Raw genomic sequence first — 26,047 nt, 5'->3', positions numbered from 1 at the left:
GAACACAACCCCACCCATTAGCAGAGAGGCTACCTAAAAACATAATAAGGCCACAGGCACCCCAAAACACACCACCAGACGTGGACCTGTCCACCAGAAAGACAAGATCGAGCCTCAACCACCAGAACACAGGCATTAGTCCCCCCCACCAGGAAGCCTACACAACCTACTGAAACAACCTTAGCCATGGGGGACAGATACCAAAAACAACGGGAACTACGAATCTGCAGCCTGCAAAAAGGAGACCCCAAACACAGTAACATAAGCAAAATGAGAAAGCAGAAAAACACACAGCAGGTGAAGGAGCAAGATAAAAACCTACCAGACCTAACAAATGAAGAGGTAATAGGCAGTCTACCTGAAAAAGAATTCAGAATAATGATAGTAAAGCTGATCCAAGATTCTATTTCCCAGATCCAAAATCTTGGAAATAGAATAGACAATATGCAAGAAACAATTAACAAGGACCTAGAAGAACTAAAGATGAATCAAGCATCGATTAAAAACACAATAAATGAAATGAAAAATACTCTAGATGGGATCAATAGCAGAATAACTGAGGCAGAAGAACGGATAAGTGAGGTGGAAGATAAAATAGTGGAAATAACTGATGCAGAGCAAAATAAAGAAAAAAGAATGAAAAGAATAGAGGACAGTCTCAGAGACCTCTGGGACAACATTAAACGCACCAACATTCGAATTATAGGGGTTCCAGAAGAAGAAGAGAAAAAGAAAGGGACTGAGAAAATATTTGAAGAGATTATAGTTGAAAACTTCCCTAATATGGGAAAGGAAATAGTTAATCAAGTCCAGGAGGAACAGAGAGTCCCATACAGAATAAATCCAAGGAGAAATACGCCAAGACACATATTAATCAAACTGTCAAAAATTAAACACAAAGAAATCATATTAAAAGCAGCAAGGGAAAAACAACAAATAACACACAAGGGAATCCCCATCAGGTTAACAGCTGATCTCTCAGCAGAAACTCTACAAGCCAGAAGGGAGTGGCAGGACATAATTAAAGTGATGAAGGAGAGAAACCTGCAACCAAGATTACTCTACCCAGCAAGGATCTCATTCAGATTTGATGGAGAAATTAAAACGTTTACAGACAAGCAAAAGCTGAGAGAGTTCAGCACCACCAAACCAGCTTTACAACAAATGCTAAAGGAACTTCTCTAGGCAAGAAACACAACAGAAGGAATATACCTACAATAACGAACCCAAAGCAATTAAGGAAATGGGAATAGAAACATACATATCAATAATTACCTTAAATGTAAATGGACTAAATGCTCCCACCAAAAGACACAGAGTGGCTGAATGGAAACAAAAACAAGACCCATATATATGCTGTCTACAAGAGACCCACTTCAGACCTAGAGACACATACAGATTGAAAGTAAGGGGATGGAAAAAGATATTCCATGCAAATGGAAATCAAAAGAAAGCTGGAGTAGCAATTCTTATATCAGACAAAATAGACTTTAAAATAAAGACTATTAGAAGAGACAAAGAAGGACACTACATAACGATAAAGGGATCGATCCAAGAAGAAGATATAACAATTGTAAATATTTATGCACCCAACATAGGAGCACCTCAATACATAAGGCAAATACTAACAGCCATAAAAGGGGAAATCGACAGTAACACAATCATAGTAGGGGACTTTAACACCCCACTTTCACCAATGGACAGATCATCCAAAATGAAAATAAATAAGGAAACACAAGCTTTAAATGATACATTAAACAAGATGGACTTAGTTGATATTTATAGGACATTCCATCCAAAAACAACAGAATACACATTTTTCTCAAGTGCTCATGGAACATTCTCCAGGATAGATCATATCTTGGGTCACAAATCAAGCCTTGGTAAATTTAAGAAAATTGAAATTGTATCAAGTATCTTTTCTGACCACAATGCTATGAGACTAGACATCAATTACAGGAAAAGATCTGTAAAAAATACAAACACATGGAGGCTAAACAATGCACTACTCAATAACGAAGTGATCACTGAAGAAATCAAAGAGGAAATTAAAAAATACCTAGAAACAAATGACAATGGAGACACGACGACCCGAAACCTATGGGACGCAGCAAAAGCAGTTCTAAGGGGGAAGTTTATAGCAATACAATCCCACCTTAAGAAACAGGAAACATTTCGAGTAAACAACCTGACCCTGCACCTAAAGCAATTAGAGAAAGAAGAACAAAAAACCCCCAAAGTTAGCAGAAGGAAAGAAATCATAAAGATCAGATCAGAAATAAATGAAAAAGAAATGAAGGAAACGATAGCAAAGATCAACCAAACTAAAAGCTGGTTCTTTGAGAAGATAAACAAAATTGACAAACCATTAGCCAGACTCATCAAGAAAAGAAGGGAGAAGACTCAAATCAATAGAATTAGAAATGAAAAAGGAGAAGTAACAACTGACACTGCAGAAATACAAAAGATCATGAGAGATTACTATAAGCAACTCTATGCCAATAAAATGGACAACCTGGAAGAAATGGACAAATTCTTAGAAATGCACAACCTACCAAGACTGACTCAGGAAGAAATAGAAAATATGAATAGACCAATCACAAGCACGGAAATTGAAACTGTGATTAAAAATCTTCCATCAAACAAAAGCCCAGGACCAGATGGCTTCACAGGCGAATTCTATCAAACATTTAGAAAAGAGCTAACACCCATCCTTCTCAAACTCTTCCAAACAATATCAGAGGAAGGAACACTCCCAAACTCATTCTACGAGGCCACCATCACCTTGATACCAAAACCAGGCAAGGATGTCACAAAGAAAGAAAACTACAGGCCAATATCACTGATGAACATAGATGCAAAAATCCTCAACAAAATACTAGCAAACAGAATCCAACAGCACATTAAAAGGATCATACACCATGATCAAGTGGGGTTTATTCCAGGAATGCAAGGATTCTTCAATATACGCAAATCAATCAATGTGATACACCATATTAACAAGTTGAAGGAGAAAAACCATATGATCATCTCAATAGATGCAGAGAAAGCTTTTGACAAAATTCAACACCCATTTATGATAAAAACCCTGCAGAAAGTAGGCATAGAGGGAACTTTCCTCAACATAATAAAGGCCATATATGACAAACCCACAGCCAACATTGTCCTCAATGGTGAAAAACTGAAACCATTTCCACTAAGATCAGGAACAAGACAAGGCTGCCCACTCTCACCACTCTTATTCAACATAGTTTTGGAAGTTTTAGCCACAGCAATCAGAGAAGAAAAGGAAATAAAAGGAATCCAAATTGGAAAAGAAGAAGTAAAGCTGTCACTGTTTGTAGATGACATGATACTATACATAGAGAATCCTAAAGATGCTACCGAAAAACTACTAGAGCTAATCAATGAATTTGGTAAAGTAGCAGGATACAAAATTAATGTACAGAAATCTCTGGCATTCCTGTACACTAATGATGAAAAATCTGAAAATGAAATCAAGAAAACACTCCCATTTACCATTGCAACAAAAAGAATAAAATATCTAGGAATAAACCTACCTAAGGAGACAAAAGACCTGTATGCAGAAAATTATAAGACACTGATGAAAGAAATTAAAGAGGATACAAATAGATGGAGAGATATACCATGCTCCTGGATTGGAAGAATCAATATTGTGAAAATGACTCTACTACCCAAAGCAATCTACAGATTCAATGCAATCCCTATCAAACTACCACTGGCATTTTTCACAGAAGTAGAACAAAAAATTTCAAAATTTGTTTGGAAAAACAAAAGACCCCGAATAGCCAAAGCAATCTTGAGAACGAAAAACGGAGCTGGAGGAATCAGGCTCCCTGACTTCAGACTATACTACAAAGCTACAGTAATTAAGACAGTGTGGTACTGGCATAAAAACAGAAAGATAGATCAGTGGATCAGGATAGAAAGCCCAGAGATAAACCCACGCACATATGGCCAACTTATCTTTGATAAAGGAGGCAGGAATGTACAGTGGAGAAAGGACAGCCTCTTCAATAAGTGGTGCTGGGAAAACTGGACAGGGACATGTAAAAGTATGAGATTAGATCATTCCCTAACACCATACACAAAAATAAGCTCAAAATGGATTAAAGACCTAAATGTAAGGCCAGAAACTATCAAACTCTTAGAGGAAAACATAGGTAGAACACTCTATGACATAAATCACAGCAAGATCCTTTTGGACCCACCTCCTAGAGAAATGGAACTAAAAACAAAGATAAACAAATGGGACCTAATGAAACTTCAAAGCTTTTGCACAGCAAAGGAAACCATAAACAAGACCAAAAGACAACCCTCAGAATGGGAGAAAATATTTGCAAATGAAGCAACTGACAAAGGATTAATCTCCAAAATTTATAAACAGCTCATGCAGCTCAATAGCAAAAAAACAAACAACCCAATCCAAAAATGGGCAGAAGACTTAAATAGGCATTTCTCCAAAGAAGATATACAGACTGCCAACAAACACATGAAAGAATGCTCAACATCATTAATCATTAGAGAAATGCAAATCAAAACTACAATGAGATATCATCTCACACCAGTCAGAATGGCCATCATCAAGAAATCTAGAAACAATAAATGCTGGAGAGGGTGTGGAGAAAAGGGAACACTCTTGCACTGCTGGTGGGAATGTGAATTGGTACAGCCACTATGGAGAACAGTATGGAGGTTCCTTAAAAAACTAAAAATAGAACTACCATATGACCCAGCAATCCCACTACTAGGCATATACCCTGAGAAAACCATAATTCAAAAAGAGACATGTACCAAAATGTTCATTGCAGCTCTATTCACAATAGCCCGGAGCTGGAAACAACCTAAGTGTCCATCATCGGATGAATGGATAAAGAAGATGTGGCACATATATACAATGGAATATTACTCAGCCATAAAAAGAAACGAAACTGAGCTATTTGTAATGAGGTGGATAGACCTAGAGTCTGTCATACAGAGTGAAGTAAGTCAGAAAGAGAAAGACAAATACCGTATGCTAACACATATATATGGAATTTAAAAAAAAAAATGTCATGAAGAACCTAGGGGTAAAACGGGAATAAAGACACAGACCTACTTGAGAATGGACTTTAGGATATGGGGAAGGGGAAGGGTAAGCTGTGACAAAGGGAAAGAGAGGCATGGACATATATACACTACCAAACGTAAGGTAGATAGATAGTGGGAAGCAGCCGCAGAGCACAGGGAGATCAGCTCGGTGCTTTGTGACCGCCTGGAGGGGTGGGATGGGGAGGGTGGGAGGGAGGGAGATGCATGAGGGAGGGGATGTGGGAACAGATGTATATGTATGACTGATTCACTTTGTTATAAAGCAGAAACTAAAAAAAAAAAAAAAAAAAAGAAATCTAGGAACAATAAATGCTGGAGAGGGTGTGGAGAAAAGGGAACACTCTTGCACTGCTGGTGGGAATGTGAATTGGTACAGCCACTATGGAGAACAGTATGGAGGTTCCTTAAAAAACTAAAAATAGAACTACCATATGACCCAGCAATCCCACTACTAGGCATATACCCTGAGAAAACCATAATTCAAAAAGAGACATGTACCAAAATGTTCATTGCAGCTCTATTCACAATAGCCCGGAGCTGGAAACAACCTAAGTGTCCATCATCGGATGAATGGATAAAGAAGATGTGGCACATATATACAATGGAATATTACTCAGCCATAAAAAGGAACGAAACTGAGCTATTTGTAATGAGGTGGATAGACCTAGAGTCTGTCATACAGAGTGAAGTAAGTCAGAAAGAGAAAGACAAATACCGTATGCTAACACATATATATGGAATTAAAAAAAAAAAATGTCATGAAGAACCTAGGGGTAAAATGGGAATAAAGACGCAGACCTACTTGAGAATGGACTTGAGGATATGGGGAGGGGGAAGGGTAAGCTGTGACAAAGCGAAAGAGAGGCATGGACATATATACGCTACCAAACGTAAGGTAGATAGATAGTGGGAAGCAGCCGCAGAGCACAGGGAGATCAGCTCGGTGCTTTGTGGCCGCCTGGAGGGGTGGGATGGGTAGGGTGGGAGGGAGGGAGATGCATGAGGGAAGGGATGTGGGAACAGATGTATATGTATGACTGATTCACTTTGTTATAAAGCAGAAGCTAAAAAAAAAAAAAAAAAAGACGTATACTGAAAACTGTAAGACATTGATGGAAGACACTAAAGAAGACCTAAATAAATAGAAAGACATCCCATTTTCATGGATTGGAAGATGTAATATTGTTAAAGTTTCAATCCTACCCTAAGCAATCTACAAGTTCAACACAATCCCTGTCAAAATTCCTACAGCCTTTTTTGCAGAAATGGAAAACTCAAACCTCAAATTCAGATGGAATTCGCAAGGGATCCTAAATAGCCAAAACAATCTTGGAAAATAAAGAACAAAGTTGGAAAACTCATACTTCCCAATTTCAAAATGTAGTGCAGATCCAGAGTAATCAAAACAGTGTGGTACTGGCGTTAAGGACAGACATAGAGATCAATGGAACAGATTTGAGAGTCTAGAAATAAACCCATTCAACTATGGCCAATATTTCTGACAAGGGTAAAAGACCATTCAATGAAGAAAGAATAGTCATTTCAACAAATGGTGCTCGGACAATTGCATTTCCACATGCAGAAGAATAAAGTTGGAGCCCTACCTCACACTATATATAAAAATTAACTCAAAACTGATCAAAGACCTAGTATGGGCTAAAACCATAAAACTCTTAAAAGAAAACATAGGGGTAAATCTTCATGAGCTTGGAATTGGCAATGTATTCTTTTTTTTATATATACAGCAGGTTCTTATTAGTTATCTATTTTATGGCAATGTCTTTTTTTTTTAAACAGATCTTTATTGGAGTATAATTGCTTCACAATACTGTGTTAGTTTCTGTTGCACAACAAAGCGAATCAGCCATAAGCATACACATGCCCCCATATCCCCTCCCTCTTGAGCCTCCTTCCCATCCTCCCTATCCCACTCCTCTAGGTCATCACAAAGCACCGAGCTGATCTCCTTGTGCTATGCTGCTGCTTCCCACCAGCCAACTATTTTACATTCGGTAGTGTATATATGTCGATGCTACTCTCACTTTGCCCCAGCTTTCCCCTCCCACTCCGTGTCAGGTCCATTTTCTATATCTGTCTCTTTATTCCTGCCCTGCAACTAGGTTCATCAGTACCATGTTTTTTGGGGTTTTTTTAGATTCCATGTATATGTGTTAGCATACAGTATTTGTTTTCTCTTTCTGACTTACTTCACTCTGTATGACAGACTCTAGGTCCATCCACCTCACTACAAATAATTCAATTTCATTTCTTTTTATGGCTGAGTAATATTCCACTGTATATATGTGCCACATCTTCTTTATCCATTCATCTGTCGATGGACACTTAGGTTGCTTCCATGTCCTGGCTACTGTAAATAGTGCTGCAATGAACATTGTGGTACATGTCTCTTTTTGAATTATGGTTTTCTCAGGGTATATGCCCAGTAGTGGGATCGCTGGGTCATAAGGTAGTTCTATTTTTAGTTTTTTAAGGAACCTCCATACTGTTTTCCACTGTTCATAGCCATTGCACTGTTTTACATTCCCAGCAACAATGCACAAGGGTTCTTATTCTTCCACATCGTTGTCAATGTTCTTTGAAGCACAAAAACCTTTTAATTATGATGAAGTCCAAATTCTCTATTCTTTTTTTGTTCATGCTCTTGGTGTCATAATTAAGAATACACTGTGGAACAGTACGGCAGTTTCTCAAAAAGTTAAACACAGAATTGCCATATGATCCAGAAATACCTCTCTTAGGTACTTACTCAAAAACTGAATGCAGGAACTCAAATATACTTCTACACCAATTTTCAGTGTTATTTACAATGGCCAAAAGGTGGAAGTAACTCAAGTGTCCATCAGCAGATAAATGGATATACAAAATGTGGTAAATTCATACAATGGAATATTATTCAGTCATAAAAAGCGATGAAGTTCTGATACATGCTACAACATGGGTAATCCTTGAAAACATTATGCTAAATGATATCAACTAGACACAAAAGGACAAATATTGTATGATTCCACTTACAAAAAATATCTAGAATAGGCAAATTTGTAGTGACAGAAAATAGACTAGAGGTTATCAGAGACTGGTGGGAGGTGGGAATAGGAAGTAATTGTTTCAGAGGCACAGAGCTTCCAGAATGATGAAAAAGCTTTAGAAATAGATAGTGGTGATATCTGCAAAAACACTGTGAATGTAATTAATACCATTGAATTGTACCCTTAAGATGGTTAAAATGACAAATTTTATGTTATATACATACTTTACCAGAATAAAAAGAAATATTAAAAAAAAGAATCTGGACATAGATGTTACACCATTCCCAAAAAATAACTCAAAATGGATCACAGACCTAAACGGAAAAGGCAAAACTCTAAAACTTCTAGAAGATAACATAGAAAATCTAGGTGACCTTGAATTTGACAGTGAGTTTTTAGGTACAACACCAGAAGAATGAACCATGAAAGAAAAAAGCCGGTAGGAGGGACTTCATTAAAATTAAAGACTTCTTCTTTAAGACATTGTTAGAGAATGAAAAAACAAGCCACACATTGGGGAAAAATGTTTGCAAAATACATATCAGATAAAGGCTTGGTATCCAAAATATACAAAGAATTCTTAAAACTCAGATAAGAAAACAACCTGTCTTAGTCCATTTGGGCTGCCATAACAGATACCATAGACTGGGTGGATTAAACAACAAACATTTACTCCCCACAGTTCTGAAGGCTGGGAAATCCAAGATTAAGGGGTTGGCCAATTTGGTTCCTGGTCATCTCTCTCTTCCTGATTTGCAGATGTCTGCCTTCTTGCTGTATCCTCACACAAGAGAGAGATCATCTCTCTTGTGTCTCTTCAAGTACGAAGGCACTTAATCCCATGCATGAGGGCCTCATCCTCATGACCTAATCACTTCCCAAAGGCCCTACCTCCAAATATCATCACACTGGGGATTATGGCTCTAACATATGAATCTTGGAGGAATACAAACATTCAGTCAAGTGTACAACCCAATTAAAACGTGAGTAAAAGATCTCATCAAAGAAGACATACAGATGGCAAATACAAATAAGCATATAAAAAGCTGCACGACATTGTATGTATGAGATACCACTACACACCTACTAGAATGGCTACAATACAAGACACTGACCACACCAAACACTGGGGAGGATGTGCAGCAACAGAATTCTCAGTTATTTCTGGTGGGAAAGCAAAATGGTACAGTTACTTCGGAAGACAGTTTAGCGCTTTCCTACAAAGCCACACAGTGTCTTACCTCATGATCCAGCTATCATGCTCCTTGTTGTTTACCCAAATGTGTTGAAAACTTATGTCCACACAAAAACATGCACACAAAAGTTTACTGCAGCTTGATTCTTAACAGCCAAAACCTGGAAGCAACTAAGATGTTCTTCAATAGACAATATGGATAAACATACTTTGGTACAGACATACGATGGAGTATTATTCAGCAACAAAAAGAAATAACCTATGAAGCTACAAAAAGTCATGGAGGAACCTTAAATGCATATTTGCTATTCCAACTATATGACAGTCTGCAACAGGTAAAACCATAGAGACAGTAAAAGATCAGCAGTTGCCAGTGGTTTGTGGGAAGGATAGAGAAAGGGATGAATAGATGGAGCACAGGGGATTTTTAGAGCAGTGAAACTATTCTATATGATATGGTAGATACATGACATTACACATTTGTCAAAATGCATAGAATTGTACAATGCAAAGAGTGAACTCTAATGCAAACTATGTACTTTAGTTAATAATATTTCAATATTTATTCATCATTTGTAACAAATGCACCACACAAATGAAAGACGATAATATTAGGAGTATTTTAAGAGGGGAGGGGCATATAAGAGCTCTCTATACTTTCTGCTCAATTTTTCTGTAAACCTAAAACTGCTCTAAAAATAAAATCTATTAAAAAACAAAAATGTTTTTTAACAAAAGGCAGGGGCACTGTGTTATTCTAAATGTCAATGTCACAAAAGGCAAAGGCTAAATAAAAAGTCCAGATTAAAGAAACCCAAAGAAATATGATAACTACATGCAATAAGTGATACTAGATTGGATACTATACTGGAAGAAAAATTATTATAAAGGAACCTATTGGAACAAATGACAAAACTAGAAAAAGGAATGAATTAGATTAAAATCATCCATCAACAAATTTCCTGAAGTTGGTGACTTAAATGCAGTACCACAAAAGAATCTCCTTATTCTTAAGAAACACACATGAAAATATTTAGACATAAAGGATCATGATGCATATAACTTATTCTCAAATTATTTAGATGAAAAATTTTATATACATACATACATACATAAAGAAGAAGAGCAAAAATGATAAAGCAATAGGTTGCCTCCAAAAACTCATGTCCACTTGGAACCTGTGAATGTACCTTATTTGGATATAGGTTCCTTCCAGATGTAATCAAGTTAAGATGAGGTTACAATGGATTTGGGTGTTCTTATAAGAAATGGAAATTCAGACACACATACACACACAGGGAAAAAAGCCATGTGAAGATGGAGGCAGAGATTGGAGTTATGCTGCCACAAGTCAAGGAAAGCCAAGGATTGCCAGCAACCACCAGAAACAAGGAAGAGGCAAGGAAGACCCCTTCCCTAGATTAGGAACAAAACAACCTTGCCAACACCCTGAGTTTGGAATTCTAGCTTCTAGCAATATGAGAAAATAAATTTCTATTGTTTTAAACCACCTGGTTTGTGGTACTTTGTTATAGCAATCCTATGGAAGCTAATATAGTAAGTAATAGGTAAATCTGTGTAAAGGGTATATGGGTGTTTTTGGACAATTCATGCAAGGTTTTTTTGTCCTCTTAACAGACTCTTTCTCAGAACAAAAGTTTTTTAACTTTGAAGCAAAGTTTTTCTAAGTTTGAAATTATTTCCCAAAAGGTTAAAGACAAATACAACCAAGGACTTGAACAGACATTTCTACAAAGAAGATAGACAAATGGCCAATAAGCACATGAAAACATGCTTAACATCACTAATCATTAGGGAGATTCAAAGCAAAACCACAATGAGATACCATGTCACATCCATTAGGGGATGACTATTATCAAAAAAAAAAACAGAAAATGACAGTGTTGGCAAGGATGTAGAAAAACTGGAACTCTGTGCAGTGCTGGTGGGAATGTAAAATGATGCAGCCACTATGGAAAATGGTATGGTGTTCCTCAAAAAATTAAACAGAGAATTACCATTTAATCCAGCAATTTCACTTCTGGATATATACCCCAAAGAACTGAAAGCAGAGACTCAGACAGATATTTGTACCTCTATGTTTATAGCAGCATTATTCACAGTAGCACCCAGGTATCTAGCAACACATGAATGGATAAACAGTATGTGGTATATACATAGAATATTATGAATATTACTCAGCCTTAAGGAAAGAAATTCTGACACATACTACAACATGGATAAACCTTGAGGACACGATGCTAAGTGAAATAAGCCAATCACTTATTATTTTACTTATATGACGTACTTATAAAAGTCAAATTCATAGAGATAGAAAGCAGAATGATAGCTGCCATGGGCTGGTGGGAGGGTAAAGTGGAGGGTTATTGTTTACTGGGTGCAGAGTTTCAGTCTGGGAGGGTGGATGGTGGTGATGACTGCACAGCAATATGAATATAGTTAATGCCACTGAACTTTACACTTAAAAATGGTTACAGTAGTAACTTTTACGTTCTATTTTACTACAACAAATACAATAGCTGTATGTATATGTTTAGAGGTAGGGTGGCCTTGACAAGCTGATTTTAAATTTACATGGAAATTCAAAGTGTCAAAAATAACTAAAAATTGTTGAAGAAGAGCAAGGTGGGAGGACTAACTCGATCAGATATCAAGACTTACTGTAAACCTATAGTAACTGAGATAGTGTGGTATTGGTATAAGGACAAACAATAAGACCAACAGAAGTCCAGAAACAAACTCACACACACGGACACTTGATTGTGTCAGAGGTGACCAACACTGTGAACAGTGTATTTTTAATACTTAGCTCTGGGACAACCGGATATCCTTATACAAAATATCAAATTGGAAATAACTTAAATTGGGCCCCTATTTTACATAATCAATTTAGGTAGACTAAATACCCAAACATGAAAGGAAAAACTATAAAGATTTCAGAAGATAATATAATATCTATGTGACCTTAGAGTACGGAAGAAGTTCTTTTAAAACATGCAAAAACACTACCATAAAAGAACTTTAGGGGACTTCCCTGGTCGTGCAGTGGTTAAGAATCTGCCTGCCAATGCAGGGGACACAGGTTCGATCGATCCCTGGTCCGGGAAGATCCCACATGCCGCAGAGCAACTAAACCCGTGCACCACAACTACTGAGCCTGCACTCTAGACCCCGCGAGCCACAACTACTGAGCCCACGTGCCACAACTAATGAAGCCCACACACCTAGATCCCGTGCTCCACAACGAGAGTAGCCACCGCAACGAGAAGCCCGCACACACCAACGAAGACTCTCCCCCGCTTGCCGCACCTAGAGAAAGCCTGCACATAGCAACAAAGACCCAACTCAGCCATAAATAAATAAATAAATATGTATATATTAAAAAAGAACTTTAGTCCTGTGAAAACATAAGCGACAAACTAGAAGACAGTTAAGACACAAAAAATCAGTGAAGAACTGATTCACCACACACCACAACTCCAGGGTGGGGTTGTGAGAACATCTGAAGAATGCCTCCTACGTGTAAAAAGCAGGGGAGGATAACCCAACAGGAAAATGACATGAAAGGTGCTTAACGGAAGTGAAAATCTAACTAGTAAATAAAAATATAAACAGCCACTTAACCTCACTGACGAGGAAGGAAATGTAAATTAAAATCACTATGAGCTATCTTTATAAAACCATTGGATTGGCTAAAATTTAAAGGGCTGTCAGTACAAAATACTGGTACATATGTGGGACAAAAGGAACTCCTATACACTATTGATGGGAATATAAACTGGTACCATCATCAGTTTAAAAAAACCTTGGTATTATCCAATAAAATTGAAGACATGTATATCCTGAGCCAGCTAATCTACTTCTAGGTATATACTCTAAAGAAATTCATGCTCATATACACCAGGATATATGTACAAGAAGGTTCTTAAAAGTATGGTCTGTAATGGTCCCAAACTGGGGAAACAAAACAGAACATTGAATATCAACTGTACTTCAATAAAAAATAAATAAAAAACAAAACAAAAAACCCATATGTCTATTAATAGTAAAATGGATAAATAATATATTTATACAAAGAAATAAAAGCGAATGAACTACATATACATGTAATAAAGCAGATTAATTTCACCAAAAGAATTGTTAATAAAAGAGGTAAGGGGCTTCCCTGGTGGTGCAGTGGTTGAGAGTCCACCTGCCAATGCAGGGGACAGGGACACGGGTTCGTGCCCCGGTCTGGGAAGATCCCACATGCCACAGAGCGGCTGGGCCCGTGAGCCATGGCCGCTGAGCCTGCGCATCCAGAGCCTGTGCTCCACAACGGGAGAGGCCACAACAGTGAGAGGCCCGTGTAACGCAAAAAAAAAAAAAAAAAAAAAAAAAAGAGGTAAGACCAAAAACACAATTCAAAAATAGGAAAAATTAAATCATATTGTTTTGGAATCCATACATAGGTGACAAAACTTAAGATAAAGGCAATGAAATGATCGTCATAAGCCAGCATAGTGATTACTTCCAATGAGGAGGAAAAGGATTACAATCTAGAAGGGGACACAGTAGTTTCTGCGATGCTAGTAATGTTCTGTTTCTTGAACTGGATGGTTCCAGAAAAATGTCTTATATACTTTTCTGTATACATGTTATACTTCACATTTTTTTAAAAATGTGAAGGTAGGGTAAGGATAAACACCACTCCATACAGATGAACATGGCTAGAGAAAAACACACAGTTGTGCTGATTGGTCCATAACTATGAACCTGAAAGGGAGGTTCAGTCTCCCAGGCAATGTTTTCTATTTCCCTAGTCCACCTGCCCATCTACTCTCCCAGAATAACATTTTATACCTTTCTGTTCTTAAACCTCCAAAATCTCCTCCCCATCCTCAGCTTTCAGTTGATGATTGTGTTTCCTACTTCACTGAGAACAATGGAAGTAAAGAATATTTCCACAGCCTGACCACCATAAACACTACCAGGATTTTGCACCCACATATTCTACTTTCCCTTAGCTCAACTCTCCATGCTCCTATCTACGGCCAATCCACCTGCTTGTACACCAGATCCCATGCCTTCTTGCCTTCACAAAGACATTATTACAGCAATTCTCCCATCTATCACCTACGTCATCAATTTCCTTCAGCAATACGCTATTATTTCTTAACGAAACTTCCCCTACCAGCTACTACACTATTTCTTTGCTCCCCTTTGTAGTTAAGTTTCTTGAAAAAGTTGTCTATAGTTACTGTTCCTCTCCTTCCATTCTCAAACCCACCACTATCAGGTTTTTGGACGGACCACTCTGTCAAAACTGTACATCACGATAATAACTTCTAATGCTCAATTAGTTCTCATCTTACTTATCTATCAGGAACATGTGACACAAGTTACCTATCGCTCCTTGCTCCTTAGAGATCTGCATCACTTGGTTTCTGGTAAACCACTCCTTCTGATTTTCCTCTGTATAACTTAGTCACCCCTTCTCAGTCCCCACTGCTGATTCCTCTTCTTCCTTACTCAATGTTGGGATGCCCCACTATGTCTTTAGTATTCTGTCCATCCATACTCATTCTCTTGGTAATCTCATCCAGTCTTATGATTTAAACACATCTTTTTATATCAATACTTCCAGTTTAGACCCCTCTCTTAAACTCCAGACTCATTTAAATATCTAGTGAACATGTGAAATTCCACATGTCCAACACTGATTTCCCAAATTTCCTCCCCAAACCTGCTCCACCATCCTTATTTCTATTTAAGGCAATGCCATCCTTCCAGTCACTGAGACCAAAAAATCTGGAGTCATCCTGTTTCCTCTCCCCGTAACTAGTCCATCGATAAATCCAGTACATTCCACCTTACAAATGTATCTAGAATCTAAGATTTCTTCACCCCCTCTACTGTTGCCACTCTGGTCCAAGCCACATGCACCTTTCACTTGGGTTACTGTGACGGCCCCCATCCGGTCTCTGCTTACACCCCAACCTCTGCATCCTATTCTTAACATAGCAGCAAGAAAGGCCCACTCAACTTCTAATTTAGATCTTATCTTTTCTCTGCTCAAAATCCTACAATGGCTACTTACCTTACTCAGAAGAAAAGCCAACTATGCATGCCCTTTTTTAGCCTAGGACAATATCAACATCATTTTTTTTTACTCTTTTTTTCTCCCTGGTTTTAGGAAACATAAAAATTAACATACAAAATGGAGCCTAAAAAAGTGATTCCTAAAGCCAGTCCTCAAATTGGTTTATGAATAACTTTACTTAATCCACACTGTATGATGATAGCACACTGCATTTTTATGAATGTCGTTATTTATTTTTTAACGTGATTTTCCTATTTATTTGTTGTTATATTTTATATTTTTCATAAAATATGGCTATTATAAATGGTAGGTTTTTTAAACATTTTGTTACTTGGAAAAATGAAAAATTTGCAGAACTAATTTTTTTTTATTGAAGTAGAGTTGACAGAATTAAGTTTTAATGCCTTCTCTATTTCTCCTTTCCACTCTCTGTGCATTTTCTCTGCTGAATTAAAAAATAGAACATTTTTACTGGTACAGAAATTGAAAATTCTGGGGACTACTGGCCAAAAAGATTTAATAAGCATGTACCTACACTAAAAGCTCACCAAGCATAAGCAGGAGAAACTACATTGGCTAGAGTATTAGACCCATGCCCCTCCCCAGCTCTGTTAGTGGTGGCTGTGAGACGTTAAATTTTTTGCCTTTCTGACCCTCTATTTCCTCATCTATAATGCCCATTATAGTACCCATTTCATAGAAATATGAAAATTAAATGAGATGATACATTTACAATATATTGACACATAATAGCTATCTACTGTGTTTAGTTAACACAACACTATAAACTATGTGTTTAATTACTGCACTGTTAATACAGTGGTGGTGTAGGGTGGGAGAGAGAGTGGGAGCAGACCGCCCTGGTGGAGGTAAGTATTTTACCTACTGATGTTTAGAACTTCTGGCACACGGGGATAATAAAAAGCATTCTGGTCAGTTTCACTATTGTTTTTAAATTCTCTGCAGACCGTGTACGCCCTTCTTGCCTTCACCAGGATAAACCACAGCAAAAGACCATCTTCCACATTCACTCGTTCATTATCAACTGAGTGTCAGGCATAGGGTATGGCAAGGACTCAGAAGGTTGCATTAGAGTATAATCACCATGTCCTATTAAATAAACAAAGGGTTTTTATTTAGAAAATAAAAATATTCACTTACCTTTTTTGAATTTATGTATAGGGAGTTTCTTAAGTTGATCTTTACGAAGTCTGTTTCTTCTAGCTCTATGTCTATCCTGGACAAATTTTGTGATCTAAAAATAAAAGAGAAAAAAAGGGAGTCAGATATTAAACATGCAAATAGAAAATGACCATTAAAATAACAAATGTCTTTTATGTTTCTAGATAGCTGCTACAAATCAATTTATTTAAACCCTAGTCATGAGACAATTAATTAAAATATCCATGATTAGTTATCATTAGTGATTAGTTAGCCCATAAATTATCCTTTGAATTTTTATTCAATGACCTAAATTATCTTTAATTTACTCTGACAAAAACATTATAAATAACATGTAACTATTTGTTGGCAAAAATATAAATGGTAGATTCCAGGTTACAAAGACTCCACTGGATCAAAAATGGGGGGGGGTTGGAATTTCTGTAAGTTACAAACTAATAAAATTTTCAAACATCATGCACTAAACTGCACTTTCAGGGGTTCTAGCAGCAAAATGGAAAGAACTAATACAGAACACCTGTACTATAAATATTCAGAAATATCAGATAAAATATACAAAATATTTTAAAGTATAATTTGCTATCCTTGCAAGAATAAAAAGGAAGTCCATGGGACCAGAACCAAATGCCAAAAACAAAGTCCATAAAAGAAAATTTTGACAAATTTGACTACATCAATGTTAAGGACTTCTACTGTTTAAAGATATAAGACAGTTCACAGACTGGCGGAAAATATCTGCCAATTGCATATCTCATAAGGGATTTCTATCCAGAATACAAAACGAATTCAAAATTCAATAATAAGAAAACAAGCAACCCAAGAGAAAAAAATGGGCAGAATATCTGAATATACACTTTGCTACTGAATATATACAGATGGCAAATAAGCACTTGAAGAGATGTTCAACATAATTAGTCAAGAGAAAAATGAAAATTCAAATCACAAATACCACTATATACCAATTAAAATGATTAAAATGAAAAAGACTGACTATACCAAGTGTTGGCAGGGAAGTAGAAGAACTGGCACTCTGATACACTACTGAAAGGATTGTAAAATGGTACAACCACTTTGGAAAATAGTTTGGTGGTTTCTTATAAATTTAAACACATATGTACCAAATGACCTAATCACCCCGCTCCTATTTATATTTAGCAAATAGAAATGAAAGTGTATATCCATATAACAAGTTATATACAAATGTACAAAAAGTCTATGTCAGCTTTATTTGTAATAGCCAAAAACGAGACACAACCCAAATGTTCATCAGCGGGTACGTGTATAAACAAAACTGTGGTATAGTCATACAATGGAATACAACTTGGCAATAAAAAGTAATGAATATCAATATATTCAATAACATATATGAATCTCAAAATAATTATTCTGAGAGAAAGAAGGCAGACACGAAAGAGTATGTAATTTATGATTCCCTGTATATAAAGTGGTAGAAAATGCACACTAATCTACAGTGATCAAAACCAGAGCTGTGGTTGCCCAGCAATGGTGTGGGGGGAGACATGAAGGAAAAATTTGGAAGAGGTGAAAGGGAGTGATTATCACAGAGTATGAGGAAACTTTCTGAGCTGATCTGATATTTTATAATCTTAATTGAGGTGGTAGTTTCTCAGGTATACATATGTATGTCAAAACTTACCAAACTGTACAATTTAAATGAGCAGTTTATTAATATATTAATCAGTAGATGTTTATTTTAAAAATTTAATAGTAACCACTAGAAAAAAACAATATAAGCTTTCAAACTAGTAGGAAAAAGGGAGAAAGGGAGAGAAAAGAAAAAAAGTTGAGTAATCCAAATCTGTATAATAGAAAAAAAATAGAATAAAAAGTAAACAATAGAAATTAGTCCAAATCACAAAAATGCAAATGGAGTAATAAATTCACCAGTTTTTTGAAAAAGCGTATATCATATTGGATAAAGAAAAAATTCCAACCATTCACAACACACAAGATTAAAACTTAATGACACATTAAGACAAAAGTAAAGGTAAAAAATACAGGGATAGATAAAATTATATCATGACAATACTAAGTAAAAGTTGGCATATAAAGTAAAACAGGATATAAGACAAAAATCATCATTAGGAAATAGTTATCACAATGATAAAAAGGACACTTCACCTAAAAAATGACAAAATTATGGGAGAAATACACAAATTCACAAGCTCAGTAATTTCTAGATCAAGCAGACCAAAAAAAAAAAAAAAAGTAAAGACCACAGACCTATGATGCCCAATATGGTAGCCATTATATACATGTAGCTACTGAGCACTTGAAATGCGGCTGGTCTCAATTGAGATTTGCTGTAAAAGTATAAAATACACACCAGTTTGCAAAGACTTAGTACAAAAAGAATGTAAAACATATTTTATAATTATTTATATTAACTGAATGTTGAAATACATTTTAGATTTATTAAGTTAAATAAATAAAGTATTTAAGTTAATCTCACCGAAATATTTCCTTTTACCTTTTTAAATTTGGCTACCTGAAAACTTTAAATTACAATAAATGTGGCTCACAACATCGTTCTATTGCATAGCAGTGCTTTAGAATACAGACGAGTGCAAAAAACCATGGACAATTGCAATGACTGAACAGTTCTGTAAATATACTAAAAACCATATCATTTAAATGGGTCAATTTTATATTATGGGAATTATATCTCAATAAAACTGTCTTTAAAATAATACAAAAGAAAGAAAGAAAAAAAGACTGGACAAGACAAATACCCAAGCTCAAACTAATGGACATATATAAAACTTTGGACACCACAATTCTTTTCACACATATGGTGGGGAATGTTTACAAAATTTAACCACAATTACCATGTCTCTTCACCACCTGGATTCTAAATAACTTGGAAATAAGATCATGAACTGGCAGATGGAAGCAGGTGGAGCACCTAACTCGGTGAAGAAAGAAACAGAACCTTCTCCTTAACCACTGAATTAGACTGCCTTACCCACCCAGGTATAGACAAAGACAATCAGGAATGGAGTAGGCCTTTCCCTCACCCTCCCCTAGAACTGAAGAACCAGTCCTGCAGGAGCTGAAGACAGGTTCATCTCAAGAGAAAGATGAAGCTGAGCTAAGCATGCCCTAATTTATTCTTCCCAAATGTACCACACAGGTAAGGTACTTCATCTCTCCTAAGACCAACTGAGTAGAAGAGTAGGGAAGGGCTAGGAGTATTAGTAACTGAGTTTCCCATTCACATGGATGGATACATCAAAAGTGATAAAGAAATATCCCACATAACAGTGAAAAACTTTTTCTCAATTTAAACCAAATTAAAATAAAAATATTCCTTATCAAAAGTAATGAGTTACATACAGCTAAAGTGATTGTTAAAGAGAAATTTATAACCTAAAGGCATATACTATAAAGAAAAATGAATAAGTATTAAGCTGATCAAGCTAGAAAGAGAAAAGCAACGTATCCAAAACAAGCAGACGAAAGAAAATAATACTGCCAAGAGAAGAAATTCATGAGATAGATTAAAAAGGAGAGTAAATACATTAGAACATAAGTCTCACTGGAATGTAAAATACTTGACATCAGGGATTTTTACCTATTTTGTTCACTGAGGAAACTTCACACCCTAGAGCAGTGCCTAGGTTCAGAGGTGCAGAATAAATATTTGTTGAATGAAAGAAAAAAAAGTAAATCTCAAAGTCCACTTCTCTGAAAGACAAAGTTTTTTTGAATTTTATTTTATTTTATTTTTATACAGCAGGTTCTTATTAGTCATCAATTTTATACACATCAGTGTATACATGTCAATCCCAATCCCCCAATTCATCACACCACCATCCCCACGCCCCTGTGGCTTTCCCCTCTTGGTGTCCATACATTTGCTCTCTACATCTGTGGCTCAACCTCTGCCCTGCAAAACAGTTCATCTGTACATTTTTTCTAGGTTCCACATACATGCGTTAATATACGATATTTGTTTTTCTCTTTCTGACTTACTTCACTCTGTATGACAGTCTCTAGGTCCATCCACGTCTCAACAAATGACTCAATTTCGTTCCTTTTTATGGCCGAGTAATATTCCATTGTATATATGTACCACATCTTCTTTATCCATTCGTCTGTCAATGTGCATTTAGGTTGCTTCCATGACCTGGCTATTGTAAATAGTGCTGCAATGAACATTGGGGTGCATATGTCTTTTTGAATTATGGTTTTCTCTGTGTATATGCCCAATAGTGGGATTGCTGGATCATATGGTAATTCTATTTTTAGTTTTTTAAGGAACCTCCATACTGTTCTCCATAGCGCCTGTATCAATTTACATTCCCACCAACAGTGCAAGAGGGTTCCATTTTCTCCACACCCTCTCCAGCATTTCTTGTTTGTAGATTTTCTGAGGATTCCCATTCTAACTGGTGTGAGGTGATACCTCATTGTAGTTTTGATTTGCATTTCTCTAATTACTAGTGATGTTGAGCACCTTTTCATGTGCTTCTTGGCCATCTGTATGTCTTCTTTGGAGAAATGTCTACTTAGCTCTTCTGCCCATTTTTGGATTGGGTTGTTTGTTTCTTTAATATTAAGCTGCATGAGCTGTTTAAATATTTTGGAAATTAATCTTTTGTCTGTTGATTCGTTTGCAAATATTTTCTCGCATTCTGAGGGTTGTCTTTTCGTCGTGTTTATGGTTTCCTTTGCTGTGCAAAAGCTTTGAAGTTTCATTAGGTCCCATTTGTTTATTTTTGTTTTTATTTCCATTCCTCTAGGAGGTGGATCAAAAAAGATCTTGCTGTGATTTATGTCAAACAGTGTTCTTCCTATGTTTTCCTCTAAGAGTTTTAGAGTGTCTGGTCTTATATTTAGGTCTCGTATCATTTTGAGTTTATTTTTGTGTATGGTGTTAGACAGTGTTCTGATTTCATTCTTTTACATGTAGCTGTCCAATTTTTCCAGCACCACTTATTGAAGAGACTGTCTTTTCTCCATGGTATATCCTTGCCTCCTTTGTCATAGATTAGTTGACCATAGGTGCGTGGGTTTATCTCTGGGCTTTCTATCTTGTTCCATTGATCTATGTTTCTGTTTCTGTGCCAGTACCATATTGTCTTGATTACTGCAGCTCTGTAGTACAGTCTGAAGTCAGGGAGTCTGACTCCCCCAGCTCTGTTTTTTTCCAAGAGTGCTTTGGCTATTCGGGGTCTTCTGTGTCTCCATACAAATTTTAACATTTTTGTTCTAGTTCCTTAAAAAATGCCATTGGTAATTTGATAAGGATTGCATTGAATATGTAGATTGCTTTGGGTAGTATAGTCACTTTCACAATATTGATTCTTCCAATCCAACAACATGGTATATCTCTCCACCTGTTGGTATCATCTTTAATTTCTTTCAACAGTGTCTTATAGTTTTCTGCATACAGGTCTTTTGTCTCCTTAGGTAGGTTTATTCCTAGGTATTTTATTTTTGTTGCAATGGTAAATGGGACTGTTTTCTTAATTTCTCTTTCAGATTTTTCATCATTAGTTTATAGGAATGTAAGATACTTCTGTGCATTAATTTTGTATCCTGCAACTTTACCAGATTCATTGATTAGCTCTAGTAGTTTTCTGGTGGCATCTTTAGGATTCTCTATGTATTGTATCATGTCATTTGCAAACAGTGACAGTTTTACTTCTTCTTTTCCAATTTGTATTCCTTTTATTTCTTTTTCTTTGATTGCCGTGGCTAGGACTTCCAAAACTATGTTGAATAATAGTCGTGAAAGTGGACATCCTTGTCTTGTTCCTGATCTTAGAGGAAATGTTTTCAGTTTTTCACCATTGAGAATGATGTTTGCTGTGGGTTTGTCGTATCTGGCCTTTATTATGTTGAGGTAGGTTCCCTTTATGCCCACTTTCTGGAGTTTTTATCATAAATGAGTGTTGCATTTTGTCAAAAGCTTTTTCTGCATGCATTGAGATGATCATATGGTTTTTATTCTTCAATTTGTTAATATGGTGTACTACATTGATTGATTTGCGTATATTGAAGAATCCTTGCATCCCTGGAATAAATCCCACTTGATCATGGTGTATGATCCTTTTAATGTGTTGTTGGATTCTGTTTGCTAGTATTTTGTTGAGGATTTTTGCATCTCTATTCATCAATGATATTGGTCTGTAATTTTCTTTTTTTGTAATATCTTTGCCTGGTTTGGGTATCAGGGTGATGGTGGCCTCATAGAATGAGTTTGGGAGTGTTCCTCCCTCTGCAATTCTTTGGAAGAGCTTGAGAAGGATGCGTGTTAGCTCTTCTGTAAATGTTTGATAGAATTCACCTGTGAAGCCATCTGGTCCTGGACTTTTGTTTGTTGGAAGATTTTTAATCACAGTTTCAATTTCATTACTTGTGATTGGTCTGTTTGTATTTTCTATTTCTTCATGGTTCAGTCTTGGAAGGTTATACCTTTCTAAGAATTTGTCCTTTTCTTCCAGGTTGTCCATTTTATTGGTATAGAGTTGCTTGTAGTAGTGTCTTAGGATGCTTTGTATTTCTGCGCGGTCTGTTGTAACTTCTCCTTTTTCATTTCTAATTTTATTGATTTGAGTCCTCTCCCTCTTTTTCTTGATGAGTTTGGCTAATGGTGTATCAATTTTATTTTTCTTCTCAAAGAACAAGCTTTTAGTTTTATTGATCTTTGCTACTGTTTTCTTTGTTTCTATTTCATTTATTTCTGCTCTGGTCTTTCTGATTTCTTTCCTTCTGCTAACTTTGGGTTTTGTTTGTCCTTCTTTCTCTAGTTCCTTTAGGTGTAAGGTTAGATTGTTAGAGACTTTTCTTGTTTCTTGAGGTATCCTTGTATAGCTATAAACTTCCCTCTTAGAACTGCTTTTGCTGCATCCCATAGGTTTTGAATCATCATGTTTTCATTGTCATTTGTCCCTAGGTATTTTTTGATTTCCACTTTGATTTCCTCAGTGATCTCTTGGTTATTTAGTAAGGTATTGTTTAGCCTCCATGTGCTTGTGTTTTTTACGTTTTTATCCCCTGTAATTGATTTCTAATCTCATAGCCTTGTGGTCAGAAAAGATGCCTGATATGATTACAATTTTCTTAAATTTACTGAGGCTTGATTTGTGACCCAACATGTGGTCTATCCTGGAGAATGTTCCGTGCACACTTGAAAAGAAAGTGTAATCTGCTGTTTTTGGATGGAATGTCCTATAAATATCAGTTAAATCTATCTGGTCTATTGTGTCATTTAAAGCTTCTGTTTACTTATTTATTTTCATTTTGGATGTTCTGTCTGTTGGTGTGAGGTGTTAAAGTCCCCCACTACTATTGTGTTATTGTCGATTTCCTCTTTTAGAGCTGTTAGCAGTTGCCTTACATATTGAGGTCCTCCTATGTTGGGTGCATATATAATTGTTATATCTTCTTCTTAGACTGATCCCTTGATCATTATGCAGTGTCCTTGCTTGTCTCTTGTAACATTGTTTATTTCAAGGTCTATTTTATCTTATATGAGTATTGCTACTCCAGCTTTCTTTTGATTTCCATTTGCATGGAATATATTTTTGCATCCCCTCACTTTCAGTCTGTATGTGACCCTAGGTCTGAAGTGGGTCTCTTGTAGACAGTATATATATATGGGTCTTGTTTTTGTATCCATTCAGCCCGCCTGTGTCTTTTGGTTGGAGCATTTAATCCATTCACGTTTAAGGTAATTATCGATATGTATGTTCCTATGACCATTTTCTTGTTTTGGGTTGGTTTTTGTAGGTCCTTTTCTTCTCTTGTGTTTCCCACTTAGAGAAGTTCCTTTAGCATTCGTTGTAGAGCTGGTTTGGTGGTGCTGAATTCTCTTAGCTTTTGCTTGTCTGTAAAGCTTTTGATTTCTTCATTGAATCTGAATGAGATTCTTGACAGGTAGAGTAATCTTGGTTGTAGGTTCTTCCCTTTCATCACTTTAAGTATATCATGCCACTCCCTACTGGCTTGTAGAGTTTCTGCTGAGAAATCAGCTGTTAACCTTATGGGAGTTCCCTTATATGTTATTTTTTGTTTTTCCCTTGCTGCTTTCAGTAATTTTTCTTTGTCTTTAATTTTTGCCAATTTGATTACTGTGTGTCTTGGCGTGTTTCTCCTTGGGTTTATCCTGTATGGGACTTGCTGGGCTTCCTGGACTTGGGTGGCTATTTCCTTTCCCATGTTAGGGAAGTTTTCAATTATAATCTCTTCAAATATTTTCTCTGGTCCTTTCTCTCTCTCTTCTCCTTCTGGGACCCCTATAATGCAAATGTTGCTGCATTTAATGTTGTCCCAGAGGTCTCTTAGGCTGTCTTCATTTCTTTTCATTCTTTTTTCTTTAGTCTGTTCCACAGCAATGAATTCCACCATTCTGTCTTCCAGGTCACTTATCCGTTCTTCTGCCTCAGTTATTCTGCTATTGATTCCTTCTAGTGTATTTTTCATTTCAGTTATTGTATTGTTCATCTCTGTTTGTTTGTTCTTTAATTCTTCTAGGTCTTTGTCAAACATTTCTTGCATCTTCTCGATCTTTGCCTCCATTCTTTTTCCGAGGTCCTGGATCATCTTCACTATCATTCTTCTCAATTCTTTTTCTGGAAGGTTGTCTATCTCCGCTTCATTTAGTTGTTTTTCTGGGGTTTTGTCTTGTTCCTTCATCTGGTACATAGTCCTCTGCCTTTTCAGCTTGTCTGTGAATGTGGTTTTTGTTCCACAGGCTGCAGGATTGTAGTTCTTCTTGCTTCTGCTGTCTGCCCTCTCGTGGATGAGGCTATCTGAGAGGCTTGTGCAAGTCTCCTGATGGGAGGGACTGGTGGTGGGTAGAGCTGACTTTTGCTCTGGTAGGCAGAGCTCAGTAAAGCTTTAATCCGCTTGACTGCTGATGGGTGGGGCTGGCTTCCCTCTCTGTTTGTTGTTTGGCCTGAGGCAACCCAACACTGGAGCCACCTGGGCTCTTTGGTGGGGCTAATGGCGGACTCTGGGAGGGCTCACTCCAAGGAGTACTTCCCAGAACTTCTGCTGCCAGTGTCCCTGTCCCCACGGTGAGCCACAGCCACTGCCCGCCTCTGCAGGAGACCCTCCAACACTAGCAGGTAGGTCTGGTTCAGTTTCCCCTCAGGTCACTGCTCCTCCCCCTGGGTCCCGATGCGCACACTACTTTGTGTGTGCCCTCCAAGAGTGGAGTCCCTGTTTCCCCCAGTCCTGTCAAAGTCCTGCAATCAAATCCCACTAGGCTTCAAAGTCTGATTCTCTAGGAATTCCTCCTCCCATTGCCGGACCCCCAGGTTGGGAAGCCTGACGTGGGGCTCAGAACCTTCACTCCAGTGGGTGGATTTCTATAGTATAAATGTTCTGCAGTCTGTGAGTCACCCACCCAGCAGTTACGGGATTTGATTTTAC

At 36.9% G+C, this 26,047-nt stretch overlaps 1 protein-coding gene across 2 annotated transcripts in view; it reads right to left on the bottom strand.

The window, feature by feature from the left end:
- The window catches only part of RNF13 (ring finger protein 13), a gene marked incomplete at both ends in the record, with an annotated part of 156,961 nt that overhangs the window by 23,444 nt on the left and 107,470 nt on the right, over window positions 1–26,047 (bottom strand). For both annotated transcript variants that reach the window (XM_079704338.1, XM_079704339.1), the window contains one exon: window positions 16,619–16,712. In XM_079704338.1, the coding sequence (XP_079560464.1) occupies window positions 16,619–16,712 (94 nt within the window). The remainder of the gene's footprint in view (window positions 1–16,618; window positions 16,713–26,047) is intronic.

Source organism: Hyperoodon ampullatus, assembly GCF_949752795.1.
Source record: "Hyperoodon ampullatus genome assembly, chromosome: 5".
Taxonomy (NCBI): Eukaryota; Metazoa; Chordata; class Mammalia; order Artiodactyla; family Ziphiidae; genus Hyperoodon; species Hyperoodon ampullatus.
This window is presented reverse-complemented; position numbering and strand designations above follow the sequence as displayed.